The sequence below is a fragment of the Fusarium coffeatum genome, assembly GCF_003316985.1.
Source record: "Fusarium coffeatum strain FIESC_28 chromosome Unknown BRIP53273_contig_131, whole genome shotgun sequence".
NCBI lineage: Eukaryota > Fungi > Ascomycota > Sordariomycetes > Hypocreales > Nectriaceae > Fusarium > Fusarium coffeatum.
This window is the reverse complement of record NW_022157924.1, coordinates 43,370-70,042: the sequence shown is the minus strand read 5'-3', so window position 1 is coordinate 70,042 and position 26,673 is coordinate 43,370. Positions and strand designations below refer to the sequence as shown.

Here is a 26,673-nt window from a genome sequence, read left to right as displayed (position 1 = left end):
GAAGGCTAAACTCTACCAGTACAAACCACTATGGACCGGTATCGAAAGTTTGTCCTCATCAACTTCCCAAAGCATCATTGTAGGTCCACTGCACATGACAAATGCCACCGTACGGTCAAATACCTACCTTACATAAAGAATCAGACCCCTTAAACAAACTGACACGTGGAGGGCGTGAAAAAGGAGCCACCCTGATTCAAGGTCATCACGGTTGAAAAGAAAAGAAAATTCATAAACCAAGGCACGAAAAAGAACCGACTCTGCTAACTCAGGCACGGACAACGCCGAAGGCTACCTGAGCTGAGATCAGAATTATGTAAGTTATCTAACCAAGTAGGGCGAGAAACGGAGCGGGATAGCTGAGTGTGGCAAATTTCCCACAAGCGTACAGTAGTCGGCAGACAGTGACGCAGTGGCACCGGTAATAGCAAGTTTGTGCAATCCAATAGCCGGAGCTTGGTATTGCAAACGGAACGGGCATAATATGTATGTGTTGTGTTGTATTAACTACAGTAGGTACCTACCAATAAGACGGTAATGTTAGCAGATTATTGGCTGGAGTTTCTTCGAATTCAAGGATAAAAACGTACACACTGTAGATAGTTTCCCACCGTGCAATATCAACCTGATATGCCATTGCCAGTTAAATTTTATCGACAACATTGCACAGTAAACGAACCACGCTAGAAGATTACAGCTGTGACCACAAGTGGAGGAGGCTCTGGTCTCAAGCCATGTTTCGGTTGGGGTCTTTGCTAGGTTCTGCTTCTTAAGCGCTGTATTCTGACCCATCCTCCTATTTTGAATACCTACACTCACTGCCTTTATCATCTCGATCTCTCATCCCGAATGCACCGTTGAGGTGCACGGTTAGTCTAAGGTATGGATTTACATGATACAGCAGGTACTGTAGTGTAGTCAATGCAATGCAATGTAGTGATCGAATTGTGCCGCGGGGGGTATCAATATGACGAACCAATTGTGGCTGGCTTCCCCGCACGGCTCTCACTCCAATTGCCCTTTGAAGTTGTGTGTGGGAAAGGACCCTTACATCATGGATCATGGCAGCTCTCTTAGATCCAGATTACAGTCGGGTACTTATAAACTGCTGTAGTAGAAAGGCGTATCCAAAAACAAGAGACCTACCTCTGCCAGACAGGCTACCATAGGTAAGAATGAGGTTAAGTACAATACAGGCTCAATTTCACAGCGGAAACTTTTCCGCAACTTAGAGGAGGATCCGTGATCTTCACGCGATAACGGGAGATTTTCACCCCCAAGATTAACATCGGGATGATCTTTGTAACTTGTCTAGAGCCGGATTCTCGCAGCAGGAGGGCAACTTGACCAGCCGGATCGTCACCGACAGTCAACGCTGCATATCCTCAATTACTAATTCCAAATCCCAAGTTCAGTGATGTTGCAATATTTAACGGTTCGAGTATTTCCAAATGGATCATACTTCTCAAAGCAAGTGCAAATGATTGACATATACCTGCTAACCTAGATAACCGTCAAGCCTCGTCCAAATGTGGATGGACTGTTATTAGAATGTCTCCTGCCTACGCCTACTTCCATAGGTGAAGATGGGTCTTTTTCGTCGTCTCAATTACCAACCTCTTGGCGCCGACTCGTAGCATTGTTGCTACCCTCGGCTCTTCTCGTCCCAACCATCAAATGCCGTCTTTGAATCCCACGATCGTTGTAGCACACCTAACTGGGTCCACGAAACCCCTGCAAAAAGGAGACAGACGGCATGGCTTACAAGGCCCTATGACTGGGCACTCGATCCTCAAATGCAGCTTGGCTTTGCCGCTAAAGAGCGATAGCGCGGTCGATCGCGATGGGCGTCTACAATGATGCTGATTGGCTTCGACTGTACAGTGCTGCACTGTACGTAGGGCGCAGGCCTCCCTCCTCTCAGGCTCAAGCGCCAAGGAACAGTCGATCTTCAGACACAAGGGTCAAGGGACCACTTCGGTTGTCCTGCGGCAGTTACCGACAGCATCATCGCCTAATATACTGTGCTCTCTATTTGGAAACTGTAGGTAGATCATGCTGAATGATTACCTAGTAGTCGGATAGTTTAACGGGATGACGGAGCTGGAAAAGTTGTTGGTTCCTGAAGGAAAACGGCTCAAAGGTTAATCCTCACTCCCATCGCATTTGTGCCGGGGATAAGAAAGCCAGAATTTGAGTAAGGGCCTCAGCCAGACGACACGCCAATCCTTTTCTCCACAGGTCCATAAAGTTAATTATTGTCCCGTTTGCAGCGTTGCCGTACCTTGGAAGAAGACAGGAACGCCGCGATTAGTTGTGTAGCGAGCGTGGCTTTGAACATATGTGGCACTGAATATTCATTGAATATCGACATCAAAACGCCATTCTTGCTTACTTCTTCTGAGACTGAGAGTATTCTATCGATCCCTCTCTGCAGCCTGACTTCAGGAGGTCCAAATATATCGGCCATCGAGCCCGCAGCATTTGGAGCGTCCAATGTTGTATAGAGAAATATCACAAGCTAATAGTATGTACGTCTGATTGTAATGGTGCCAGGTTGAATAGAACATGTGCCCGCTATGTTGGTCGTTTTTAGATTATCTGACAACGGCGTAGAAACACATCATAAGCAGTCCATCATCACATATGACCAAACCTGGCTCCAGATTCGATTTTGTAATAATGTTCAAATCAAAATTGAGCCCGATTTGACATGTACCATCTGGTAAATTCTGGAACCGTACGCAGATTGCTGATTAGTCACACAAGCTGATGCAAGAAAGGATCAGCCATCGTGAACAATCATGATGATACTGATCAACATCCACATACCGGTATCTGTGATTACACAATGTGTCTTTTTCGTCACTATTGGTATTTGATATGGGATATCTCCAAGGGGAGTCAAATAATGGAGACACACGCACATCTTAAGGAATGCTGATGCCGTCATTATCGCCCTGCAAGAAACGGTCTTTGGCCACCCCCGTAGGACTGATCAAAGTACAGGGCTGAAGCCAAGTTTGCAAACGGAGACTCAGGGCAGGGCTCGCTGGGGATCAACCAACATGATGTTATTTGGTTTCCGTTTGTGTGCACGATCCCCAACTGACTCATCTCAACCCAGTCATCATAAAGGTGTGACTCCCTTCTGGAAACCAACATCTAACCTAAGCTAACACCTGCTGCGTTAGGATCCTATCTGGAAGACCTAACAAAGGACTCCTCTTTCTATAGTAGCCTGAGGTGCACACGCTCATATATCGACTGTAATTGACATCGGTTGGCAGAAGTTAGGTACCTACCACAGCTACCCGCAACGACCTGCAGCTGTATGTAAGGTAGAGGCAATGCAGCCAAGCAAGTAGCCGCCGTTTAGACCAGGCATTTGAATCTCAACGGTTGTGATGCTGGAAAGTAAACCGACAGGTGCACGGCGATTGTATCCGACATCCATGCTCGCGAGGATCGGGATTTGCTGTGCAGCCCTAGATACGTAGGTAGGTACCAATCTGGGCAATAGTCCAGTCAGAGTTTGTTCTGTATCCCTAATGCAAGGACCTGTATTCCCAGCATTAATCCTCTGTCTTAGACGAATTATCGATTCCTGGTTGAAGGGCGACTAGGCTATCAACGTCACATAATGGGGCACAAGCCACGTCAACAATAACAAACAGGACAGCCCATGCTTCTGAGAGTTGAGTCAATGCTTCTCTTGGCCGTGCTGAGGACTGCTCGTGGCTTATTCTGGAAGTCTGGCGGGAAACTAACGGAAGACATAACAGAGCATCGTGATGGAATCTTTCTAGAAACAAACTACAATACTGCTGCTAACGTTGGAGATTGTTCTGGAAGCCTTCCAAATCGAGTAGCTGAACGGCCCAGTCCACACCACCCTTGCTTAGCTCATACTGTAGAGGTGAAGTGACACCACACTCAACACCAACCGGCCTCGCCGTGTCTCCATCTCTCACCACCACCAATTGTAACTTGCTATACCCCCGACAAGGTAGGCAAAAACCCTCAAAAAGACACGATTTTTATTGTCGCTCCGGCAATTCTCTCGGTCTCCCTACCGTACCAATACCCGACCTGAGATCCAGCCTTTTCCGCGGCCTCCCTTCTTGGTGCGTTCTAGAAGAACTTTTTGCGAAGCCATGGGCTGGGCTGGGCTGACTTTCCTTTGTTCTTTAATTGGAACTATCGATTTTCGCTTTCTCGGGACACCCATACTGGCGGTGTCCAAATGTCTCCAGTTTTGCAGCAACACCATCCACGTCAGGAAGCTTCTGCCGCTGCAACGGCCCGGGTCTTGACACATACACCTGGCATATAGCAGGCAACATGAATCGGGTCGAGCCCCCAGACGGACGTCAGAAGAGGATACCGTCTAAATGGCGTCCTTTGGAACCCTCGTCTAGTCTTGTTAGCATGGCGTACTGCTGTTGACGACGCCGCCGAGTTTGCGACATTTAATCCAACACCATATTGTCGGCATCCTAGATTCCTATCACGATCGGCGTCCATCGGTGAAAGACCTCTACAATCGACGATGACCGTACGGACGAACTCCGTTTTCTCCTCATGGTCAGTAGCGACTCAAGTTAGGCACCTTACTGCGTAGTAAGGCTGTTATCGCAAACCGACACACACGTACAAGAGGCGGTAAGGTCGGCTAGGGTCACATTGCCTCGCACGCCCCATGAAGGCCTATCGTTTGGCTGCCTTGATATTTGTGACAACGTTTTCGCTTGTCTACGCGTACTGTTACGAACCGAAAATATGCGCAGGGTAAACAGGGTCGTCTATGCAGGGTCATTGCGGTTGCAATTGGAGGCATACTTTTGTTTACGGAGTTCGTCGGGTACCTCACACAATTCGTTGTGGCAAAATGCACTTCCCTATACCGAATAGTGGCCTGCGGCTGAAGACCCTTGATCACCACGAACGTCTAGTCTCGGCGAACTCGAACCGCGGCTATGGATACCTTTATATCAACGACCTGGCTAGGAAGGTAAGCTGACGGTTGGGTCTAACTCAACCCAACAAGCAAGCGTACAAAACGAATGCTGGTTCAACTTTGACATGGATGTGGAATATATTAGAGTTTACAGCCTGGCTAGGATGGGAGCTAACAGTTTCAGTTGCAAGCCTCGATCCCAGATCCTTTCTGTTGCAACATGTTTGCCAATGTACTAGTCGTGAGCAGCCGCCCTCCGCCTCAGCCCTTTGTGCAACTTTCTATCCGCTTGCTGGCGAAGCGAAGGAACCACCAACAAGTGCCAAGCCTTCCCTGAGCTTTCGCCTCCGTAAACAAAACCAATGGTGATTGAGCGGATAGCATCTCATCTGCAGAGAAGCCTTTCAGGTGGAACCAGACCTACCTTGCCAGCTGCGCTACTGCGGATAGTTGAACCGTGCTATGGACCTTTTAGATCTATCGACGTTATACTATTCCTTATCACACCCTTCACCTAACAAGCAAGTTCAATTTTCTTTGTCTTTAACGGAATCCACGTACCCAACAGTAGCGTCGCGCAAACCCAACCCCTTGGTACTGGTTCCTATTGTGTCCGCATCGCAAACAAGTGTGAGCTTGGAAGGCAAGCTGACCAACATGTCGTTTTGGTCCAAGAGTCCACCCCCACGCTTCGCGTCCATGAACTCCAACCTGAAGCTCATTGTTGTGGCCGTATACACAGCATGTGAACTGTTGTAGCACATCACTGACTCGGAAATGGCTATGGCGGCTGGAACTCCCGTGGCTTACGCCTCAATTTCGAGATCGCGCCTCAAGAATAAGGGATTTCTCGGGTAGAGTTTTCTGAAGGTCACTATCCTGGAGCAGAAAACCTCTTGTGCATATGGTGAGTCTAGTAGCATGCAAAGCAAACCGTGCAGTTTGCTACCGTGTGTTCTGGTTCGAAATTCAAGGGTAAGATATGGACAAAGTGTTACTACAACTATCGATCTGGAACTTGAGCGTATCACCTCAAGATGATAGTAGACAAATATCACGAATGAGTGCTAGATGACATAGTATCTTTTTCAATCATAGTAGCAAATTAGACTATCAGCAGTCGTTGGAAAAGTCCTTATACCGCAACTCACTGACTTGACGACAAGCTTGACTCGAACATCTACATCCCGCGGGCGATTTATCCTTCAAACTCGTAACAATGTGGTACATCTATGATATTCCATCTTCATAGAGTTTTTGAAGGAATTCGAGTAAGGTGGGTGAGATGGTGTTTGCCATAGGACAAACATGCAAAAGGTTGACACGATGTTCCCGTTCTCCGCATGCTGCTGGCTCTTTTTAAGGCTCGGGATGCCCACGCAAAGTGTATACGACTGAATAGAATTCATAAATACCTAACTAAGTAGCTTGATAAAACGAGTTTCTACCAGCATACGCATACCTAGTCAATAGAAGCGGGTGACGGAATTAGTGAGCCGGTTTATACGATTCTAGAGTGGATATTTGTCACTATATTTCTGTCAGCGGGGTTTCCTTTGTCAGCACACCATTAACCAATGATGTCTGTCATCACGGGTCCACCTCAGCTGTCAGTGCACGCGTACCTGCCGCTGCAGTTTTGAGCTGCCCAAAGCAATAATTTGACTTCATTCACATAACCGTAGCTGGACGAACGATCCCAACCGCAACCTTGGATTCGAAAAGGCTGACGCTTTCGCGATGGCCCCAATGCAAAAACTGACATAACAAATCACGAATGGGGCTTGGGCTGTTTGCGCGACTGTTGTTGGACCAGGTACCATTCACCGCACCTAAACCGAGTCATCACCTTTGATGTTGCCGAACTGCGCCGACCGTTCCAACTTTCTTTGTTTGCGCGTTAACAATCTTCAACGAAATAGCTGGCCAACACGGCTATGTGCGTCCATTAATTTCGTGTCTTCGCGCCGTCAAATTTATTGACCTACCTTCGCAGACATCAAACCGCATGCTTGGAATTGCATCGAGCGCCAAATCCGTTACCAGGATGATAACAAGCATTTACACCGCCGTCACTGGCCTTGGTGAGGCACTCGGCCGAATAAGTATGACTTTCGACTTGAACTTGGGGTTTGCATTAACGCTCGACCAGTACGTCCTCAATCCTACCAAGTCGCCGAGGTCCGTTCATATTTGAGCGGAATTCAAGTTAGCAACAAGCGCATCAAGACCAGACCCAACCACGATGACACCGTATCGAGGAATGCCGACGCCGCGGATAATAATGGATTGTGCTGGATTGACCGAGATGGCCTCATGGCGTTAATCGAAAGCTACAATAGCTTCTCAAAGTCCTTGGCAAAAGTTTGGGACTGCCTTGAGCGGGAGACTCGAGAAGAGGCGAACAAGGACCTGGCCCCCCTGATCAGCGAATTAATCGACAGTGATGACCGCAGCACATTGCACGATGGTCAGGCTCGCGACTTTACGGAAGTTTTCGGGTTGCGACTCAGGCGGATGTTCCAATTCCTGGACAGAATATATCAGATTCGCACAATTGTCAGAATTCGTGATAGCAATGAATTTGTCCCTCCAGTTCTCGAATATGGACTCTCTCACGACTTTGCTGGGAACTTGGAGTCAATTCAACGTTTTATATCGGATCCAACACTACCCACGGTTTGTAAGAGCATCTTGCAAAAGCATGGAGAGCACGACTGCGAGGTTCCGTGGGCGTTTCTGGACCGGATTGCGCTCGACATTACGGCCATCCTGCGCAGCCTGCCAGCACCAAGCTATGTTGACTCGCAAGAGTATCGCGACAGACTACAGAATATGTTCTCCTCGGTACGGCCCACCAGCCTAAACACAAAACTTTCACTCCCGGGATCATTCCCCGAGTTCGACGAGCCCAAGGAACTCATCGAACAACAGCCTGCTCAAAATAAAGCCACCCCACCTCTCATAAATGGGGCATCGAGAGACCTGGATCTATCATCATCATCATCATGGGTGGCCTCCTACCAGTCAGGCTGTTTCAAAACAAATCTTCCTGGTGCTGATCTAGCTCAGACGAGTACCAATCTGTCGACATTTGCAGATTACCGCCGAACATATGAAAAAGGCGATGCGCATCACGGCGTCAGAAACAAGTATATCACGGATTTCGAAGCTAAGGTTCCTCTTGACACAGATCAAGTAGGATCTGTCAGGTCTATTCTCAGGAGTCGCCGCAAGCATCTCTCCAGGGCTACCCCTAAGCGCCTAGGCACAACACGCCGACCTAAAGCTGTGCGCTTTACCGAAGATACCGTAAGCCCGAGGCCGCGAACCCATACGGGTCTTGATCTACCCAGAAGTATCAACTACAACAGACCCAAACAACATTCAGCCTCTACTACCCAGGACCAGCAGCCTCGCTGGACCCGCCAACTATTCAACATCCCAATAGTCCCAGTTCAAGAGCCACCCAGAGACAGCATATTCGCTTCGTCCAATCGAAAAAGCAGTTCTCATCGTCGGGATGAAGCAGGGGATGGATATGACCCCAGTATTCGCATCAAGGAACTGTTGGCTCTCCCTTCATTACAGCTTCCATTAAGCGACGATTCAAGAGTGGGAATAGAACTGCAAATCGAACAGGCTGCTCGGAAAGCTGCCGAAGAGGCTCGCCTGATTGCCGAGGCTGCAAAACGCGAGGCCGATGAGAAGGCCCGGCGAGAGCTCGAGGCGCGTCTCGCTCGGTCTGGTGGGCTGCGTATGCCCAACCAGGATTTTGTCACGCCTGTCTCGTCAGAATGGCACCAAAAGGCTATGTCCACACTCCGCGCAACCCCTGCAACCCCTCTTGCAAAGTCTGCTGAAGGTGTTGATTTGCGGCGGCACGACTTTGCCAAGGTAGTTTCGGCGAGTGAGTGGCTCAACGATGAGATCGTCAATGCATCCCTTTTGTGGCTTGATCGAGCCATCAACTCAGCTGCCGGCATTAAGGATGTCAAGCGGAACACGCGCAAATGCTTTACCCTGGGCTCCTTCTTTTTCAAGCGACTTCAAGATCAAGGGGTCCAGTCCACCCAACGAACCCTCCGACGTTATGGTGTCGAGAAGAGGAACTTCCTTGACATCGATACCATTCTGTTGCCAATCTGCGAGCACTCTCATTGGACTCTGCTCGTTATTCGCCCGTCAAAACGAACGATTGCACATATGGATTCGATCAATGCGGGTGGCAACTCGGCCTACACCAACCGCGCTATGGCGTGGATCAAAGATGTTCTGGAGGACAAGTTTGTCCAGGATGAATGGAAAGTTATACTCCACGATGCCCCTTTGCAAAACAACGGACACGATTGTGGTGTGCATACCATCACCAATGCAATGTGCATCTCTCTGGGCCTCAGTCCTATTGACTCGTACACCGCAAGCGATATGCCGACACAGCGAATTCGCATCGCCTGCATACTCCTTAATGGCGGCTTTACCGGAGATTTCGATCTACGGGTATATTAATCGCATGAGAACAAGACGTTGCTCGTTGAGTTGCAGGCAAGGCATGAATTTTTGTACAAGGCGTTTAAGGCAGAGTTGGCATAGCTCTCTGGAGGAAGGGTTAAAAGGTGTTATCGGGCAAGCAAGGAGATACCATACGAAAACAGTTACGTGCATTCCAAGGAGTTACGTGTTCGAATTTTGGATTTCAGATGATTTACACTCCAACATTGAGGTGCAAAAAAGAAAATAGTTCAAGCTGATCTAGCATAGACCAACTAAAGTGTCTTCATCTCTAGAGCTAAGTTGTCTGCAATAACGAGAATGTTATAGCTCGCCTTGATCTGAGAAATAAGTATGGCTAAACGACCTGTCTAAGGGAAATACCTTTCCATTTTGTCTGATCTTTCACCTGACAACAACTGGGATAACCGGATGGGCTACAATACTGTTTCTAGTTAGTAGCACGAACTTCAAGTTTATTGAATTTGTTCTTGACATTCATAACAGTATTGTTCATCGATAGGCAGAGTTGTTGCAGTGGTGATATCTTACCAAGAGACATAAGTCGAATGTAAGAATATTATGGGACGTCTGAAGATTCATATGATACAGACAAAGCCCTTTAGACAGGCACAATGTGAACGTATGTATAAGGCCTATTATGTATACTGTACGGAAGCACCCTTGGTATTTATTCTTTTCATGTCCAACCACCCCATTCCTTGGGAAACCAAACCAAACCAAACCAAACCAAACGCCATGCATGGATGTCATTAACGACTCTCCACAGTCTTTGCAAACAAAACATCAACAAAACATGTCACATAACTGTGGCCCCCTCTGCCCGCCTCAATATCATTGGACAACTGCGTGCCGACATCGTTGGTGCCAAAATGGCCCATGGACTGTAACTCGATACCTACAGGTGGCAGGTGCTTGGAGATGGTCTTCTCAATCGTGAGCGTATCAGCGTCAGAACTGTTACTGGGCTTCCTCGAAGCGGTTTCGTTCCCCTCTTGCACATCGACAGTGATCTCTTGAAACACCATGATGCCACCGTACGACGGCGCGGTCTGCAGAGGCTCTTGTCGAGGCATGTAGGGTCCTGGTGCCTCTGTCGAATCAATCGACTGCGTGCGGATATTGTTCCCTGGGGAGCAAAGATTGATGGTCGAGCTGGATCGTGTCGAGTCAACCAAAGAAGTTGGCCTTCCAGAAATATGTGAAATGGATTTGCTTCTGTTCCGACTATTTCGAGCTGCATCTAACCGTCCGAATGTCCAACGACTAGAGGCGGAAGGAGTCACGCTGCCTCGAGATCCTTGGTGGCGATCTGCAGATTTTGCAATATGACCAAACTCTTGATGTAGCCCTCGTGTGAACTCTTGGTAGGATTGTGTTGATACCTGGCGCATCCTGAAGAAGCTCAAGGGTACAAACTCGCAGTTAGGACTCGACAAGACAGAGTGAATCGGAATGACAAGCCGCAATGCGATCATGGTTGCCTCTGAACGCTTCTCTTCTCCACGACAGGGGATCCGAAACGTTGTCGATGTGAGCAGTGCATCTTCGAGCAAAGGTTCCTGAGTCCATTCACGCAGGGCCTTTATGGTATCTGCGATTTGTCCAGCGAACTCAGCCTCTCGGTCACTTCGCTGGGAATCCTCTTTGCATTTCTCTATGATCTTGGACACGGGCATGTTCTCAAATCTTCTGAGATAGTGCATGTGCCAATCTTCCAGGTTCTTGAAGGGAAAGGGCATAGTTGGTAGCAAATGGCGTGCGCCCTTTCTCACCAGAACTTCGAAGCTGGAACTGACGCGAGCGCGAACGGCAAAGAAGCCAAGATGAACGCCTTGGCGAATGTGATTGTGTTCACTCGTGTAACTCGCCATCTCTCTAAGCTTGTTTTCGAATTCGGGGGTTTGGATCTGCATATTAGATTTGATGAGATCGCTGACCTGACGCAACTCGGCGAAACGATAGCCAGCTGAGATCAACCGTTCGGTATCACGATCAGACTCGCAACGACGTACGAGGAACATCAACGAACCTCGACCATAACTGTCGTCTGCTGTATGGAGGCCTTTCTCGGTCATGTCCAGGCTGTTGTGCGCCTCTTCGCTGGCATCATTACCTTCCAAACCAGTCCCAACCACGGTCACAGATGGTTTTCGTCCCTGAGTAGTCCGAGGTCTTCGACCACCGGCACCTGTTGGCAAGATTTGATCCCACAACACTCCGATCGATGTGAGATCTTGGCGAAACCGATCGGCGAGGGCAGCGGCAGCGAGACAGAAAAGCTCTCTGAAGATCATGTCGTAACTGTCAATGGTTTCGCCATGATCACTCACAAGCTGGATTCCTCGACGACCATCCTTGTGGGTGCGCGAGTGCGGCAACTGTGACAGATGCTGTCTCATGCCTCCTATAAGACTCCAGATCATGTTCCAGTTCCTTGACGCTTGATACATCCAATGGAATAGAGAGTGGCCAGTGTTGAATCCTTCCTTTGCGTCCTATTTTGCTTAGCACAAACACTACAGCTTGGCTTGAGAAGCCTTACCTTTTCCAAAAAGGAGTCGGTCACCACCGTGTTTGGAATGTATCCATCAGGATCTACCAGAATCCTCCCGCCCTTATCGAAGATTGCTGCTGCGAGTGTGATTTGCTGGGCACGTAGGGCCAATCTTCTCATATTCCTTGCTCGGAGAATCGCTGAGATGGCAATGACAAAGCATGCACCTAGGGACTGATCTCCATTAGCAGGGACCTCTAAGCTCATCGTATTGTATACATACCAAGCAGATAACGACGACGACTGTACCTGTTCTGGAAGGTTCATTGCCATTAGGCTTGATACTCTTCAGTCGGTAACGAGTTCCAACAGAAGCACACCAATGCATTCCTGAAACGGCCCCGGCCAGCACAACAGCTGAGATGCCTCGCTTCCACCATGCGTTCGCCCACATGGCTCGGAAGACAAAGAACATGGCCAAGGCAACGTTACTTGCCACTATGGCAATGATGGCTGATCCTATAACGTACGCCGGCTGATACACGCACGTGTAGTTGTTGATAGAGGCATTGCCGAGATAGTGCATTCCACACACAGCAGTTCCACAAAGGACACCGCCAGCTACGAGTCTCCACCACGAGACGACGTTGTTGGTGCCGACAGCCATGAAAGCAGCGAGAAGAACCAGGATTGGGACGAAGAAGGATATCGCGGTGAAGCCGCTAGAGTAGGCAACTTGCAGTTCAGGCTGTCCATCAGCGAGATCGATGGCTCTGTTACCGATAAAGTGCTATGAAAACAGAATACTGATCAGTACATGTCGAGAGCCGAACGAGACATGCAGTCCAACAAGACTCACCATACACCAGATGGACACTCCACCCATGGTAATTGCTGAACCCATTAGCAAAAGACTGTTTCGATTATGTCAGCTTTGCTACGGTAGACATCTGGCTGGACAGTTGAAGACATACTGGTTGAAGAGACCTCTGAGACCGGTTCTACGGTTGATGAGCTCGAGAGTCGAGCCAGCACCGACCAGGCTGACCACGTAGCTCAGGGCGACGAAGCCTGCATTGTAGCTTTGCGGCACGATGTGGCCTTGATACTGTTGCAGCAATGCTTGGGTCGACATGTCGGGTCGGTGAATGTACCGAGACGCAACCAAGAGTTACTTCCGCTGTAGATGGTGATAGCAAGGGTCTTGGAGGAGATGTCAAAGACATAGACTATGGGACATCAGAGGTCTTTAACTGGCAACCACCAAGCTACATTGTGTGGTAGGGACGGACCCGAAAAGGACATCTGCGGGCGATTTGTGCCTACTACAGACACGACCTAACGTGAGGTCAACACCCACTCAGCCCAGAGCTGGACTGAACTGTACTCTACTGGGCTGTACTCAGCGCAAGGGAGAAGCAAGTGCAGTATGGTACACCACTAGACTAGCAGACGGGACAGAGACATTCAAGAGCCAAGCAAGGATATGCTTGGCGCTGAATCCAAGGGCTATTCTAACCGCTAAGTGCCATCTACATCAAAAGCCCCGAGTCTTGAACCAATGGAGGATGGCGGCCGGGCAGTTGTGGCTTCAGAGCCTCTCTGGACCATTAGAGTGACGGCGCTAACAAAGCCATGGCTCTAGCCTCTCGAATTGGTACAACGGGCATGGGGATTAGTGTCGTGCCGGAGGGCTGTCAAGTTCTGTACTTATCTCGCCAAAGTCTTTAGCGTGATCGACTTGGCTCCCTCGGGGATGACGAGAGGTTGAACAAGAGATGAAAGTGTTTAAACTAAGGCATTGATTGTATCAGCAGATAAACCAGGCTGCTGGGACCAGGGCTCTCTCTGCCTTCCTGTAATGGTAAAGGAAGCCAACAGGTAGTGAGCTGAGATCGGGGTGGTCCAGGACCAGGACCAGGATCTGGATCAGAGCTGCAGGGAGGCGGGGAACACGGCATCTACGTACCGTACAGGAGCCAACTGTCTGTCTAGTCTACCTGATTGACCTTGAGACATGAGACTTGAGAGACAGTCTAGCGGATTGTTCGGGATTTGGAAAAGATGCAGACTTGGCTGCAGCTTGTCTTATACAAACTTTCAGCTAACATGAATCCCGATAGAAAAACGACATGTCACTAATTAAACCTAAAAGCCAGCAAACACAAGAAAGGGAAAAAGAAAACAAGAATTGATGCGATCTTGTCTGCAGTGTACAGTACATACGATACGATACGATATGATACAATACACAGCATCGAGTCTTTTCTTTTGCTTTGTTGTCTTTGTCTTACCATAATACCGCCTCGTCAATGGCCAAACTCTGAGATAATACGACGTGTCTGATACAGAGATGCTACCGTACATACTGCGGTGAGTGAATTTGTGTAGCCACTCACTTTAAACAACAGTCAAGATAGAGAAGAGACATGTTCGTGAAATTGCAACAACTCTTTGGTCAACAAACAAATGTATCCAATCTCCCATGTTTGGTTAATTCGCCGATCTACTCTACTCCGCTGTGCTCTACGGTTGCAACCCGGGGTGATCTGATCTGATCCGATCTGACCTGACCCTCTTTTATTACCAGAGATCAGGTTACAGAAGCAATTTAAGCCATGATCTACAAGCCCGTGGCTTGCGCAATGCCTGCAAGACCTGATACTGGACACAACACTAGCATAACACAGCTACTGTAGCCTTAGTAGCTAGTCTAGCCTATCCTAGATAATGGCCGATGAATGAATGATAACTGCCCGCCACAGCCTAGATACTCTACTGTACTGCATGTACTGTACATAATCCAACAAGGGCAAACTTGGGAAAACTTCTATTGGCAGACAACATTTGCAGAGTCTCCATGTCATGCTATCAACTCCTTCTGCTTACAACAGATCCTTACAGTCTCGGCATTGCCAGACATAGGCGTCTACCTATCTATACCTTGACTTTAGGGTTTCTTCGTTTGCTGCAGCATCGTCACAGCAACACAGCCCCGAGCCATGGTCTCGCTCCCCGATGGACACAAGACATGCATCTCCCTGAAGAAAAGAAGCATCCTCGGTACTCGGTACAGTATCTACGTAATATGTATCCAAAGTAGTGTACTGTACTGTAGTCTAACGTTAGTCTAGTGTCTACTCTAGGCCTGGATCCCAAGCTGGAATGCAGCTTGACAAGCAGTAGAAACGCCAAACTTGTCTCGAAAAGGGAAATCCCTTTGCCTCCCTTCTTGTTCTGCTCTCCCTTTTGGTTGACTACCAAGCGCCATTCCGTCACGCCTCAACCTTCAAGTTCGAAAGTACAAAGAAAGCATTGACAGCCATACCAAGGTTATGATCATAATCAATGACCTCAGCTCTGCCCTTGCTTTTCCTACAAGACTGGTTGCTATTACTGCAATTGACTATACCAAAGCCATTGCCACTATCTCAAATGTGATTGTGCATTGCATACTCGGTGCAATATAACACAATATGACCCGCTGTAACAGCATGTTTTACTTTTTCGCTATGCTGACGAAAGACAGCTTGTAAATCTGCCATGTGGTGACTCTGCAACGCTAAGTCTATACATACAGTACATATGTACATACACTCTCCAGCCTAGAACCTCGTGGTTTTCCGGATCGCTGCCTTGTACGCCATTTTTAAATCCACGTCCGCAACGATGGCGTTGACCGGCTCGAGTGAGGAGGAAGAACCGGTATCAATCCTGCCTGCTGGCCAATTTACTGCCCGTCGTGGCGTAGATCATGGCTTGTCCAAGATCCGTGGGATAAGCGCACGATCCAAGGGAACATTAGATGTGGATCTGGGAATTAATCACTTGCTTCAGCTCGTATAGATGGGTAATAACCGACGCTTCTGCAAGGGGCAGAGGAGACGAATGGACGGACAGACGGACGGACAGACGGACGGACAGGGAGCAACCCTCCATCCTATCTGAGAGACACGTCCGTGATATATGCAAGCACAAGCGTAACCATGATGTTTAGTGCGCTCTGACCTCGAAATTGGCCCAATATCAGTACGTAAGAGTTGGTGGGTGCGGTATATAAAGTAAAATTTTAATCGCGGCCCCGCCATTGTACTGTACAGTACCGTACCCATTGACTTTAGCCACAGAGCCGTCGTCCCATTGGATTCAAGTTAATCGCGAGCTTTGACTTCACCCGCAAAGTTCTCGGTAAATCTAGAGACAGCCTGGCGTCTGAGCAGAACACGGTACAATGGTGCAGTGTATGGTAGAGTAGGAAGGCCAGGGTCCTTTACTTCACTCCACAGATAGCGTTTGGTTGAGTGAAACGTAGCGCCATGAGCCATAAAATCGCAAAGTTTCTTCCCCTCCGTCTCGACCTTCCGTTTCCATTTGCTACTCTATCCCTTCAGAGTTGCTGGTGTAGCAGCTCATCTGCAAGCCTTTTGAGGTAGAATTGGCGTATTTCAGGAGGCAACCGGTCGAAGCTCTTGACAATCCGGCCGATGTCCTGTCGTCCTTTTTCGTATGCTGCCAGGTCTCGGTTTCCGTACACATCTCGACCTGTTGAGTAGCCACTTTCGAGATCCCTGAAAAAGACGTTAATGGCAACGCTGAGGTCTGTGATTGGGCTGGCAGTATGGAACCACATGGCAGGGATGAACAGGAGATCGCCTGGGTTCAGGCAGGCCTCGTGTGGGTTGGTTGATGCCAGTTGATGAGCATATAAGGCTGAAAAGACATCAAGACTTGAGCTTGAGGCACCCGGTGCAAATGCCAGATGGTTAACGTCTGTTGGCGGAAAGAGGATCATGCGCTTTGATCCTTGGACTTGAGTATAAACGTTGGCCATAACCTAGAATCACCAGTTGGTCAGCCAAACGGGACAGCTCAATAGTCTCCAACATTTGCTTACATCGTAGTGTAGCCACATGTTTGCTCGACCACTTATTCTCAGTACGGAACTGAACATCCGATCCTTGACCAAGCCGAGTTCTTCTGGTAACCGAAAGTCATCGGCCAGGGCCGGGAAGTCATCTGCAAGGTTTGCAGGGTTCTCTGTAGGCTTTTCCTCTGAGAGAGCGCGCAAGTACAACGCTTCTCCTTTGGCGACCTTGGTCATGAATGTCGGGAATGATTCAGTGACATAGCGGAAGTTTTTGGAGTTAAAATCCATTTTGCCTGTTGGAGTTTGACATTCATGAACAACAACCTGATGATCCAGATTAGTGAATGCCTCTGGGCTTGAAAACTCCAACCTGACCAACATTTTTAGACTCGCCCACACTTTGAACCAGATACTCTGCATTCCATTTCTCTACGCAGCCACCCAAGTCCAGACTTTCGATGATTACTGGCTCTCGATTCTGGACCAGCTTGTCGAAGTCCGACCTCGATTGCAATTTGATCCTTGGAATCGCAGTGATACTAGCACTGGATCGAGGCACTGGCTGGCCACTGTCTGACGATGTTTGTATAAGCTTGGGTGAATCCTGATATCTGACTGTTACCGGCTCATTGTGCATTCTTCGATTGGGTATAACCTCCGAGACAGCATTTGAAAAGTCGATTGTGTAAACGCCGGCATCCCAAAATGTCCCCATAGAAAAACATGTAGCTCCTCCGCCCACAAGGACTAGTTGAGCATTGTAAGAAACGGCTGCGGATCCCACCATGAAAGGCAATTGCCCAACCTTTTCTCCTAGATCTACGAGATATGCCTCTAGAGATTCGTTCTTCATCGCAAGGCAAGCCATGGATTGGCCTTGTGCAGAAGGATCCTGGCCGACACCACCGCACACAAGAGTCAACGATTCGATAGTAGCAGTCTGAGCGCCGAAGATTGACAGGACCCAAGATTTTTGGTCATAGTTTGGTACAGGTTCAAAGTGAATGTGCGGCTGTGTTCCGTCAGTATAGTCAAGCTTGGCGCGGATGCAAGTTACTTCTCGCTGTTTCGCCGGGGATGAGATCGAGATGAACATACCTCGTTAGTTGTAGTGTTGACTGTCCAGAAATACGCCTGGTTGCTTATTGTTCCATCACCACCTATACCACCTGCCAGCAAACCTTCAAAATGTCCAAGCTTGCCAACGAGTTTTGTTGAAGCAACAGAAAATGCCCCAAAGGTCGAGTTTGGTACCAGACCAAAGACCAGACATTTGAGCCATCCTTTGACAGGATGAAAGACAAAATAATCTGATGATATTTGAGATGGCCCAGTCTTACCACCCAATACCAGAACCAGCGACGATCCTGGCAATTGGACAGCCGAGTGTCTGAACAAAGGAACAGGCAGTTCAAACGTTTTTTCCCAGCTGTTCGAGTTTTTCTTTAAGATCCAACAATCGATTAGAGCCTTCGAAGGAGAGGCACGACCTCCAGCAAGAAGGAAGTCCCCTTGTCCTAGATCCGTGATCGTGTGGCAGATCCTTGCAGAAGGCCCATTGGACGACATCGCGAAAGGAGGGTTGCTTTCTTGAAGAGAATAAACATCGCAGGAATCAAGTCTTGCATTAGACCCCATGCCCAAAGCGTGGACCAGGTATTTGCCTCCCTCTGGATTGGAGGCTGCCAATGCTGCACCAAATCGTCGTTTGGGCGCACCCAGAGACTTGGTCGCGATCGTGTTTGCTTTGACATGCATGTCAGGAGAAGAGGCTCGCATATTTTGCCCAGCACCCTTCTCACTCTTTTGGTAAGACGTCGCATGTAAAACAATGTAATGTCTTGCAAAGAGGATGAATTCCTCCCACTCGTCGAAGGGCTCTACGTCATCCAGAGCAGCCCTCTCGGACGAGTTGAGGAAGACTTGACTGTTCCAAGCCTCCCACAGGTCCCAGACATCAACACTAGCCCATCCCCGCTTCTCGAATCGAATGCGCTGGCTTTCAATGGTTGGGTACTGATTTACAGATTTGAGGGACGTGTTGAGTTTGTCAAAGTGCTTCAGCATGGTGCTGGCAAAGGGGTGTTCTGGCCCATGAGGTAAAATTTGCTCCAAAAGACAGAATTCAGCTGAGGGCGGTTAGCTCTACAGATACTATGCATGCCAACATGGAAATCAAATTACCTTGCCCTATGGTACTTGCCCATTGAATAAGAGCATCTGCTGGTACTGTGTCCATATAAGTCACCGAGACTTCGGCAACGAATAACACTGAACATTCGGATAAGGGCAGAAACGACTCGAGACACCTGCGAAGACTTTCCAATTCCCTAAGATCGCAGCCCACCTGGCAGTATTTATCGCTGCGAAGAAGGAGGGGATCTGTATCCTTTTCGCTGATGTAAGGGTCATTGCCAAGCAATTCACGGAGTTGCTGCGTGCCTAGAACAATAGCTCTTTTCTTCCGCATGAGATCCGGGTAGTCAACGTCTATGAACAGTGTGTTCTCACAAGAATCGCCATATCGATGGTATGACTGCCAGGGGAGGACATCACTTCAGACTTGCGATGAGCGCTTGGAATCTACGGGCTGAAGTGGTAAATTACTCACCTTCCTGCTCCAAGATTGATGACGACCTTTCTTCGGCCGGGCTTCGGTGCAGTGATGAACTGGCGAACTATCACATCAATAGCCCTGAGCCTCAGCCAGTATCCACGGTTTATGAGAGGGGCTCTTCGTTGAAACTTGTTAACAAAGTATCGGAAGAAGTGCAGCTCATTGGGGTAGTAAAGTCGTTCGACACTCCTTTTTGACACAATGCTGCTGCTATTTGTCTGCAAGTGGTATTAGTTACCATTGGAAGTAAAAGTGAGTTTGACTTACTCCCATGATCAGGTCATCGAGAGCCTGTGTCTTGGCCATCCTCGAGGACGAAATCTTTTGTTTAGCCATGACAGGCGTTGTATGTTGTATACATGCACGTCAAGCAGATATCGCCAGAATACTTTCTCGGTTAGTGAGAATTTGCACGAGGTTTGAAGCCCGTTGCGTATGTCGAAAGAATTGTTAGTGAATTGTGCCCGTCTAAGCACTATTTGAGGTTTAGCGTGCAAGGTAGGGTCCATCATGAGTACCTTAGTACTACTGTACTTTCCCATCTCGTTAGGCACTACCAACCTTATCTTGATAAGATAAAGAGGTACTCACACGTAAACAGCGTGATGCCGACGTCACCCGATCTAGGTCATATGGTAGGTACTTAGGCACTAGGAAGGTAGGTAGACTCAGTAAGCTTGTGGAGAAAGAGCCTGCCTGATAGGTACCTGCCCGCCTTTAGAGATCTATCTTATCTCACCTGACAGTAATGCATTGGGATACCTAATGGCTTTTAATGAACACAGTCTCCAATCTGTGAGATCAAATAGAAATGGAAAGCAGACTTATGTCCTAATCGCGTCCTGGTAGTCCAGAAGATGTCACCTTACCATGGTAGCTTCAAGTAGGTGATGTATATATACCGCGGTTGATTTCCCCTCCTCCCCACCAAGAAGGTTCCGCTTGGGTACCTGGTAGACCGTAGACCAGACCTAGGTGCGTGACACAGGTTGTTGGAAAGGCTAACCTTGGGGTTCTTCTAAAAAGAAAAACAAAAATAGTTCAAGACCGAGTTCCAAAGAACCTTAAAGGTTTCATTATTTCTTCTGATGCAGTTGATTCTGTTGTCCAGTGAATCATTGTACCTACCTACCTCTTACCTACCTAGGTAGGTACCTGGATTCCAGCACTAGTCTGGTAGACCGACCCGGTGAACAAGGTACGACCAACCTTGAAGCTTCCAAAGGCGCGCTCCACGAAAGCTCTCCATCCATCCATTCACTCAATCAGTCACCCAACCTCTCCACCACCACCAAAGCTGCTTCACCAGGTCATGTTGAACGTTCAAGGTTAACACATGCTGCAAATCAGTACCCGTTCAGTCTACTGATAATCCAGCTCCGCCGCTTCCCTCCCGATAACATATTCGTGCCTGCAACATCGACCCCCAAGAGCACCTCTTCTGCGCCGAGCTCAAGCCTTTGATCGGCTAGGATATCATAATGGCTAACCCAGCGCTCAATTTCATCACATTTAATCAAGACCATAGCTGTCTTGCTGTCGGTATGGCCGCATCCTCGCTTCTTTGTGTCTTGTGCCGTGGGACTGACTGCGGTTCTCTTGATAGGCACTTCCAAAGGCTTTCGTATCTACCACACCGATCCCTTCTCTCGAATCTTCAGCAGCGATGATGGTAACATTGCTATCATCGAGATGTTATTCTCGACATCCCTCGTCGCTCTTATACTATCTCCTCGGCATCTCATCATTCAAAATACCAAGGTACCAAAGCTCAACCTTCGTAAAAATGGTAGCATTGCTTACACGCGCACCAGAGGGCATCCGTCATTTGCGAACTCACCTTCCCTTCGGCCGTACTAGCCGTCCGACTCAATCGAAAGCGCCTGGCAGTTGTACTTGAGGAGGAAATATATTTATACGACATTAGCAATATGAGCCTTCTCCATACGATTGCGACTTCGCCAAATCCCTCTGCTATATGCGCGCTCTCGCCATCTTCCGAGAACTGCTTTATCGCATACCCGTTACCAAAACCTCGAGAAGACCCAGATGCGAATCGACCAGCTCATGCTCCTCCTCAGTCCACTTTCGTTGCGCCTACGTCAGGCGAAGTCTTGATCTTCGATACCCTTACACTCAAAGCTGTCAACGTTATCGAGGCGCATCGATCGCCACTGTGCTGCATATGTCTAAACAATGAAGGAACATTGCTGGCCACAGCTAGTGAGACGGGCACGATCATTCGCGTCTTCTCCGTGCCCAAGGGTCAAAAGTTATATCAATTCCGGCGTGGTACCTACCCCTCCACCATATACAGTATGTCCTTTAACCTCAGTTCGACTTTACTGTGCGTCTCTTCAACTTCGGACACAATCCATATTTTCCGACTTGGATCACCACCCGGAAATACCACTCCAGCTGGTGCGCCCATCGAACCACCCGCCTCACAACGTCAAGATCGTTGGTCTCGAGCAAGAAGCTTCGATGACCCTGAGTCTCCTGGTACTAGTACCGCAGCAGACTCGCCGAAGAACGAGCCAGCAGATCTCAACGGCCCAGGGGTTGGAGTGGGCAACAACAATCAAGGCCATACACGGCAGAGCGGCTCTTTTAGCAGTATGCTTCGCCGCTCTTCACAGATAATGGGACGCGGCGTTGCGGGAGTTATGGGATCGTACTTGCCACAGTCCGTAACAGAGATGTGGGAACCATTGCGAGATTTTGCCTACATCAAGATACCTAAATCTACTGCTCCTTCGGGGGCGTCGCGAGCTTTGCGGGAGGCCCCAGGTGGTCCTCTGCGCAGCGTTGTAGCCATGAGTAGTAGCAGCCCACAAGTCATGGTCGTAACAAGCGACGGAGGCTTTTACGTCTACAATATCGACATGGAACAGGGCGGAGAAGGTTACCTTGTAAAACAATTTTCGTGAGTATTTCGCCTTGTAAATGTATATCACAAATATGCTAACCGAATATTACAGTGTCTTGGAAGGCGACGACAAGAGTGACGCTTCGGGGTATGGGAGCTAGGATTCCCAGGAAGTAACGAGCGGTTCCTTGCTTGCGACGAGGCAGCGTGCTTGATCATATAATGCGTGAGGTCAATATAGCGGAAGCATTGCTATGGGCGTTTGTCGGGATCAGGAGTCTCGCTTTCAGCATGAAATTAATAGTTCTAACAGAAACTACGATTTCCCTCTCGATTTTCTATTTTGATGGATTTGTTACTACCATGACGACCTATAATCGGAATGACCACATGTTGGATTAGTGGTCATCATAAGGGAATGGGATTCTAATGGGTATTCCAAGATCAAAATCGCAATGGTCGAGCGTTATAGCAATACACATGCATGTTCAGTAGAGAAGTTGGACTGATCCAGCCAGACGCCATTGTGTAGTAATCATTCATTCCTAAAATAACAGTCCCTAATATCGATTCCACATAGCCAAACATAAAAACCAAGACATATGCCCGAGATAGATGAACAGAACAAGTAGTCTGGTCTGCCAAAAACGCCAAATACGAAAGCCCTTTAGAGGGATATTCCCAACCGTCCGGTATCAACAATGCGCCTATCCAACTACAAAAACAGACCCTACATTTCCGCTTTCTTAATATTTCAGTGGCCAATACGTCCCACAATCATTCAAAGTAAAACACCTTCACGAGTAATCCAACTTTGTATGGATATGGTCAAAAACACAAGCGAGGCCTGGGGATCTAGTTCTCGTGGTTCTGTAAGCCGCTGGCCCTTCAGATCTGCTGAGAAGCATGACAATACGCTTGGTGCCGTTGTCGTTTCAACGTGAGTATGGCCGATTCATAAGCGCGATTTCTCGTGCAATTTCAGCCCACTCCAAGGTTCTCTGAATCTCGGCATGAGGGTCACCATCCTGCTGGAGCGCCTCTTCGTACTTCAGCAGCTCATAAGCAAACCGAAGATGAGGTTGGATGATGACGTTCAGACGGCGGGCTCTAACATAACAGTATGCGTGGGGGAATGACATGTGCTTTGCTCGCATAACCTCAGCGATACAAATTGTTGCACTGCGGGATACTCCCACACGGCAATGTACTAGTGTTGCAGTGCCATTCCGTCGACCACGATCTAATTCCACAGTTAGCTTTTGCATGTTCAATGACCATGTCCTAATATCTTTTACTGACCGATAAATTCAAGACATCGAGCGAATTCCTCAGTCAACGGGTCGATACCGTTGTCTTGAACCCCTTGCACCACGCATACGTTCTCCTTACCCCATTTTTCCAGGTCACCCTCTCGCCACATGGCTATCTCGCCGACGCTGAGAATCTGAGTAATCCCGAGCGCTCGCAGGAGCTCCGGGTTGTTTGCATGGCCCAAGTTGCCCAAGTACATATAATCCAGAACGCGACTCGGGAATGACCCATCCAGCGCAGCGAACCAGCTTGGTTCGTCTCTTGTCAAATGAGTTATATCTGTTAAGCTGAGTCCTTTGCAAACAGGTGACTCCCGGAGCAATCTAGGGGTGATAGATGTCAACAGCGCAACATCCGTCGGGTATGCGAAGAAGTTCCGCTTCTTGTCTGTGTGAAGTTGCAGCCATGCGTCAGGAACAGGCCGTCCGGTACTGTAGCTGAAGTACGCAATGCTCAACATTGTTGACTCGGTGTATCCGTCAGCGCAGTGAAGTAAGATCTTACGAGGTCTAACCTCAAAAGTAGACTCGTGATCAGAGGGCATGGGCGAATCTCCCTCTGCGTCCACAACATCGTTGGCCATAGCTGGGTCAGACTCCGGGTACAACCCATGTGCCAGATGATAGATCCATTTACAGGTTTCGAGAATACCATCCGCTTCTGAGTGCGACCACGTTGGTGGCAGGATACTGCCGGAAGATGGAAAGTCGAGAAAATGCTGCTTGCGATCATCGTCAGGACTTTCAGCAATCAGTTGAAGAGCCAGGGGGTTCAGTCGCCCCAAATCACTACACTCGATTAGAATGTCGTACTTTTGCTCTTCAGGGCTTCCTTGTTCGGGAGTAGGGCCCATGAAAACGTTCTCGGAGAATTCAGAGGCTTCGGTCATTGCCCACATCTCCCGCCTCTCCTGACTAAAGAAATCGAGGACATTGCCAGTCAAATGACTGGCCTCATCGACAGCCACGATCTCGGGATGATTTTCCTCGAAACTTGAAAACGGACTTGTGCAGATAAACGTGTGATATTCTGGCATCCATTCGCCTTGGTCCTCGTGTTTTTCACGCCAAAGCTTCTGCGCACCTGCAATGTCCCACGCCACTTTGCGAGTCTTATTCAAGTCCCGACCATAAACAATTATGTCCGAAAGCACCGCCGTTTTCACTGTTTGGATCTGAAAATTCCGTACAGAAAAGCCCTCCCTTGGGTCTGCCTCAATGAACCTGGCAGCGTTGTTGGCCTGAATGATTTCATTGGGAGCAACAGCGCCCTTCAGTCGCGCGCAGTTCAGGTCTCCATCAGCTTTGACGAGAGTGAGAGATCGAATACACGAGGGAGTTGGTCTCGAAGCACGTCGCCGGGCAGCAAAAAAGGACTGTTGAACATGGTTTTGGGGATGAAGGCCATGGAACCACGGGAAGACGAGTCCAGGGTCAGGCAACGGCTGGCGTGAAGCAACATCAACAGCCTCTGCAACTTTGGGTCCGTCAATCTCATAGATGGAGAGCTCGTCTGAATCGATGCGCTTGAACCCATCGAGAGGGTATAGAGCTGAAGTTTGTTGCAACTGGTCCTGGGAGGGTGGTGATGGAGGCGGAGTATCGATTTCGTCGGGACAGGCGGGTCCAGTGGGACATATAGGGAGGTGTTTATTAGGAATTGGGACGGAGCATGGCGAAGAGCTGGAGCTGGAGCTGGACTCGAGAGACAGTGGTGGGGTGATGGTAGATGAGGGACGATGAGGCGGGATTGGTCGAGCGAGCGCAACGGTAGTCATAGCAGCAATTGTATTGTAGAGATTGCGAAAAGTATTGAATGTGATGCTGCCGAGTGGCAGGCAAACTGGAATAGAGAAAAGATATGGACGAGGTTTATATGCGGTATGTTGCACAAGAATCTGACCCAAGCCTAAGTAAGACAGGTGTCTTTCAAATCGGTCGGACGATCAGACAAAATTTCAAACTAAACAGCAAATGTACTGTAATATGCTATTGCCCTCAGCCACAAATGACACTGAAGGAACAAGAATCAGAGCCTTGGATGGTGATGCAAGAATAATACAGATTTGGGACGCACGAGATGGATGTCGTTGTTGCTGTAAGCGGACTACTGTTGCACACACATGCCTAAGCTCAGAATAAGAGACAAGGCACCATGGAGCCAGCCACAGAGTTCGCTGGATGATGGATGTTGGATGGAATGAGGGGAGATGATGAGAGAGAGAAGATGGATTTCCAGCCAAAAGATATGACCCCTAGTTGAAGGAAGGGGAGGTGACAGTATTTGTAGAACCGACAACGCGAGGTTTGTCTCAGATTCTACTATTCCAAATTGACGAATTGATTGAACCCTAATAAAGACCAACGATACTGTCTGTCGTTTGCGGGCGATGAGATGAACCTGACGTGGGCTAGACTGTGGAGATGGTCACTGCTTGCTTGCTTGCTTGCTTGCTTAAATGATGTAGTCGATCAAAGAGGCGCATGCGAATGAATTGAGATGAGGACAAGTAAACGATGGATAGTCGAGAATAGGTGAATGGAATGGAATGAAATGGATAAGTTAGGTGTAGCCAAGAAGATGAAGGAGTAGAGAAGAGAAAGAGGGGAAACAGATCACGGCCGGCAGTCGGATGGACTAAGGTAGCAGGTAGGTACTAACTGTACTGTAGACTTCAGTACAGCAGTTTGTTATTGACAACCTACTACCTTATGGAAGGGATGGGATGGAATGATGGAGGGTGGTCTGTACAGTATCGGTACAGTACAGTACGTACCTACCTACAATTGTTGACGGGAAGTTGATTGTTGGTTGACGGATGAGATTGGATGGTTTAGAAATGCAGTTGGTGGTTGGCGGATGGCGAATGGCGAATCTGGGTATCCATCTTGTTTGATAAGGGAACCTAGGTAGGCAAGGGTGGTCCGGTCCCGGGGGGTTTTTTGTTCTCCATCTTCCCAACCAAGATACAGTAACCTAGATGTCTGGAAGAAATGAACGGTCATCATGATCCACTTTGACAAAACAGACAAACGGG

The 26,673-nt window shown here is 48.5% G+C and overlaps 5 protein-coding genes across 5 annotated transcripts; 2 read left to right on the top strand and 3 right to left on the bottom strand.

Annotated features, from left to right (window-relative positions):
* Window positions 1–6,968: 6,968 nt before the first annotated feature.
* FIESC28_06048 (uncharacterized protein) lies at window positions 6,969–9,469 on the top strand (the record flags this gene model as incomplete). Its single annotated transcript, XM_031160193.1, has 2 exons — window positions 6,969–7,065; window positions 7,113–9,469. The coding sequence occupies 2 exons, from the start codon at window positions 6,969–6,971 to the stop codon at window positions 9,467–9,469; spliced, it is 2,454 nt and encodes an 817-aa protein (XP_031015742.1).
* A 755-nt stretch (window positions 9,470–10,224) lies between these two features.
* On the bottom strand, window positions 10,225–13,104 carry FIESC28_06047 (uncharacterized protein; the record flags this gene model as incomplete). Its single annotated transcript, XM_031160192.1, has 5 exons — window positions 10,225–11,970; window positions 12,018–12,203; window positions 12,253–12,759; window positions 12,829–12,883; window positions 12,944–13,104. The coding sequence occupies 5 exons, from the start codon at window positions 13,102–13,104 to the stop codon at window positions 10,225–10,227; spliced, it is 2,655 nt and encodes an 884-aa protein (XP_031015741.1).
* A 3,252-nt stretch (window positions 13,105–16,356) lies between these two features.
* FIESC28_06046 (uncharacterized protein) lies at window positions 16,357–19,789 on the bottom strand (the record flags this gene model as incomplete). The annotated part of the gene is made up of 7 exons (XM_031160191.1): window positions 16,357–16,803; window positions 16,864–17,160; window positions 17,207–17,848; window positions 17,935–18,965; window positions 19,021–19,391; window positions 19,448–19,671; window positions 19,721–19,789. The coding sequence occupies 7 exons, from the start codon at window positions 19,787–19,789 to the stop codon at window positions 16,357–16,359; spliced, it is 3,081 nt and encodes a 1,026-aa protein (XP_031015740.1).
* Window positions 19,790–21,384: 1,595 nt separating this feature from the next.
* FIESC28_06045 (uncharacterized protein) lies at window positions 21,385–22,483 on the top strand (the record flags this gene model as incomplete). Its single annotated transcript, XM_031160190.1, has 2 exons — window positions 21,385–22,379; window positions 22,435–22,483. 2 exons carry the CDS (start codon window positions 21,385–21,387, stop codon window positions 22,481–22,483), a joined length of 1,044 nt encoding a protein of 347 aa, XP_031015739.1.
* A 774-nt stretch (window positions 22,484–23,257) lies between these two features.
* On the bottom strand, window positions 23,258–25,413 carry FIESC28_06044 (uncharacterized protein; the record flags this gene model as incomplete). Its single annotated transcript, XM_031160189.1, has 2 exons — window positions 23,258–23,565; window positions 23,625–25,413. The coding sequence occupies 2 exons, from the start codon at window positions 25,411–25,413 to the stop codon at window positions 23,258–23,260; spliced, it is 2,097 nt and encodes a 698-aa protein (XP_031015738.1).
* Between the last annotated feature and the right edge of the window lie 1,260 nt (window positions 25,414–26,673).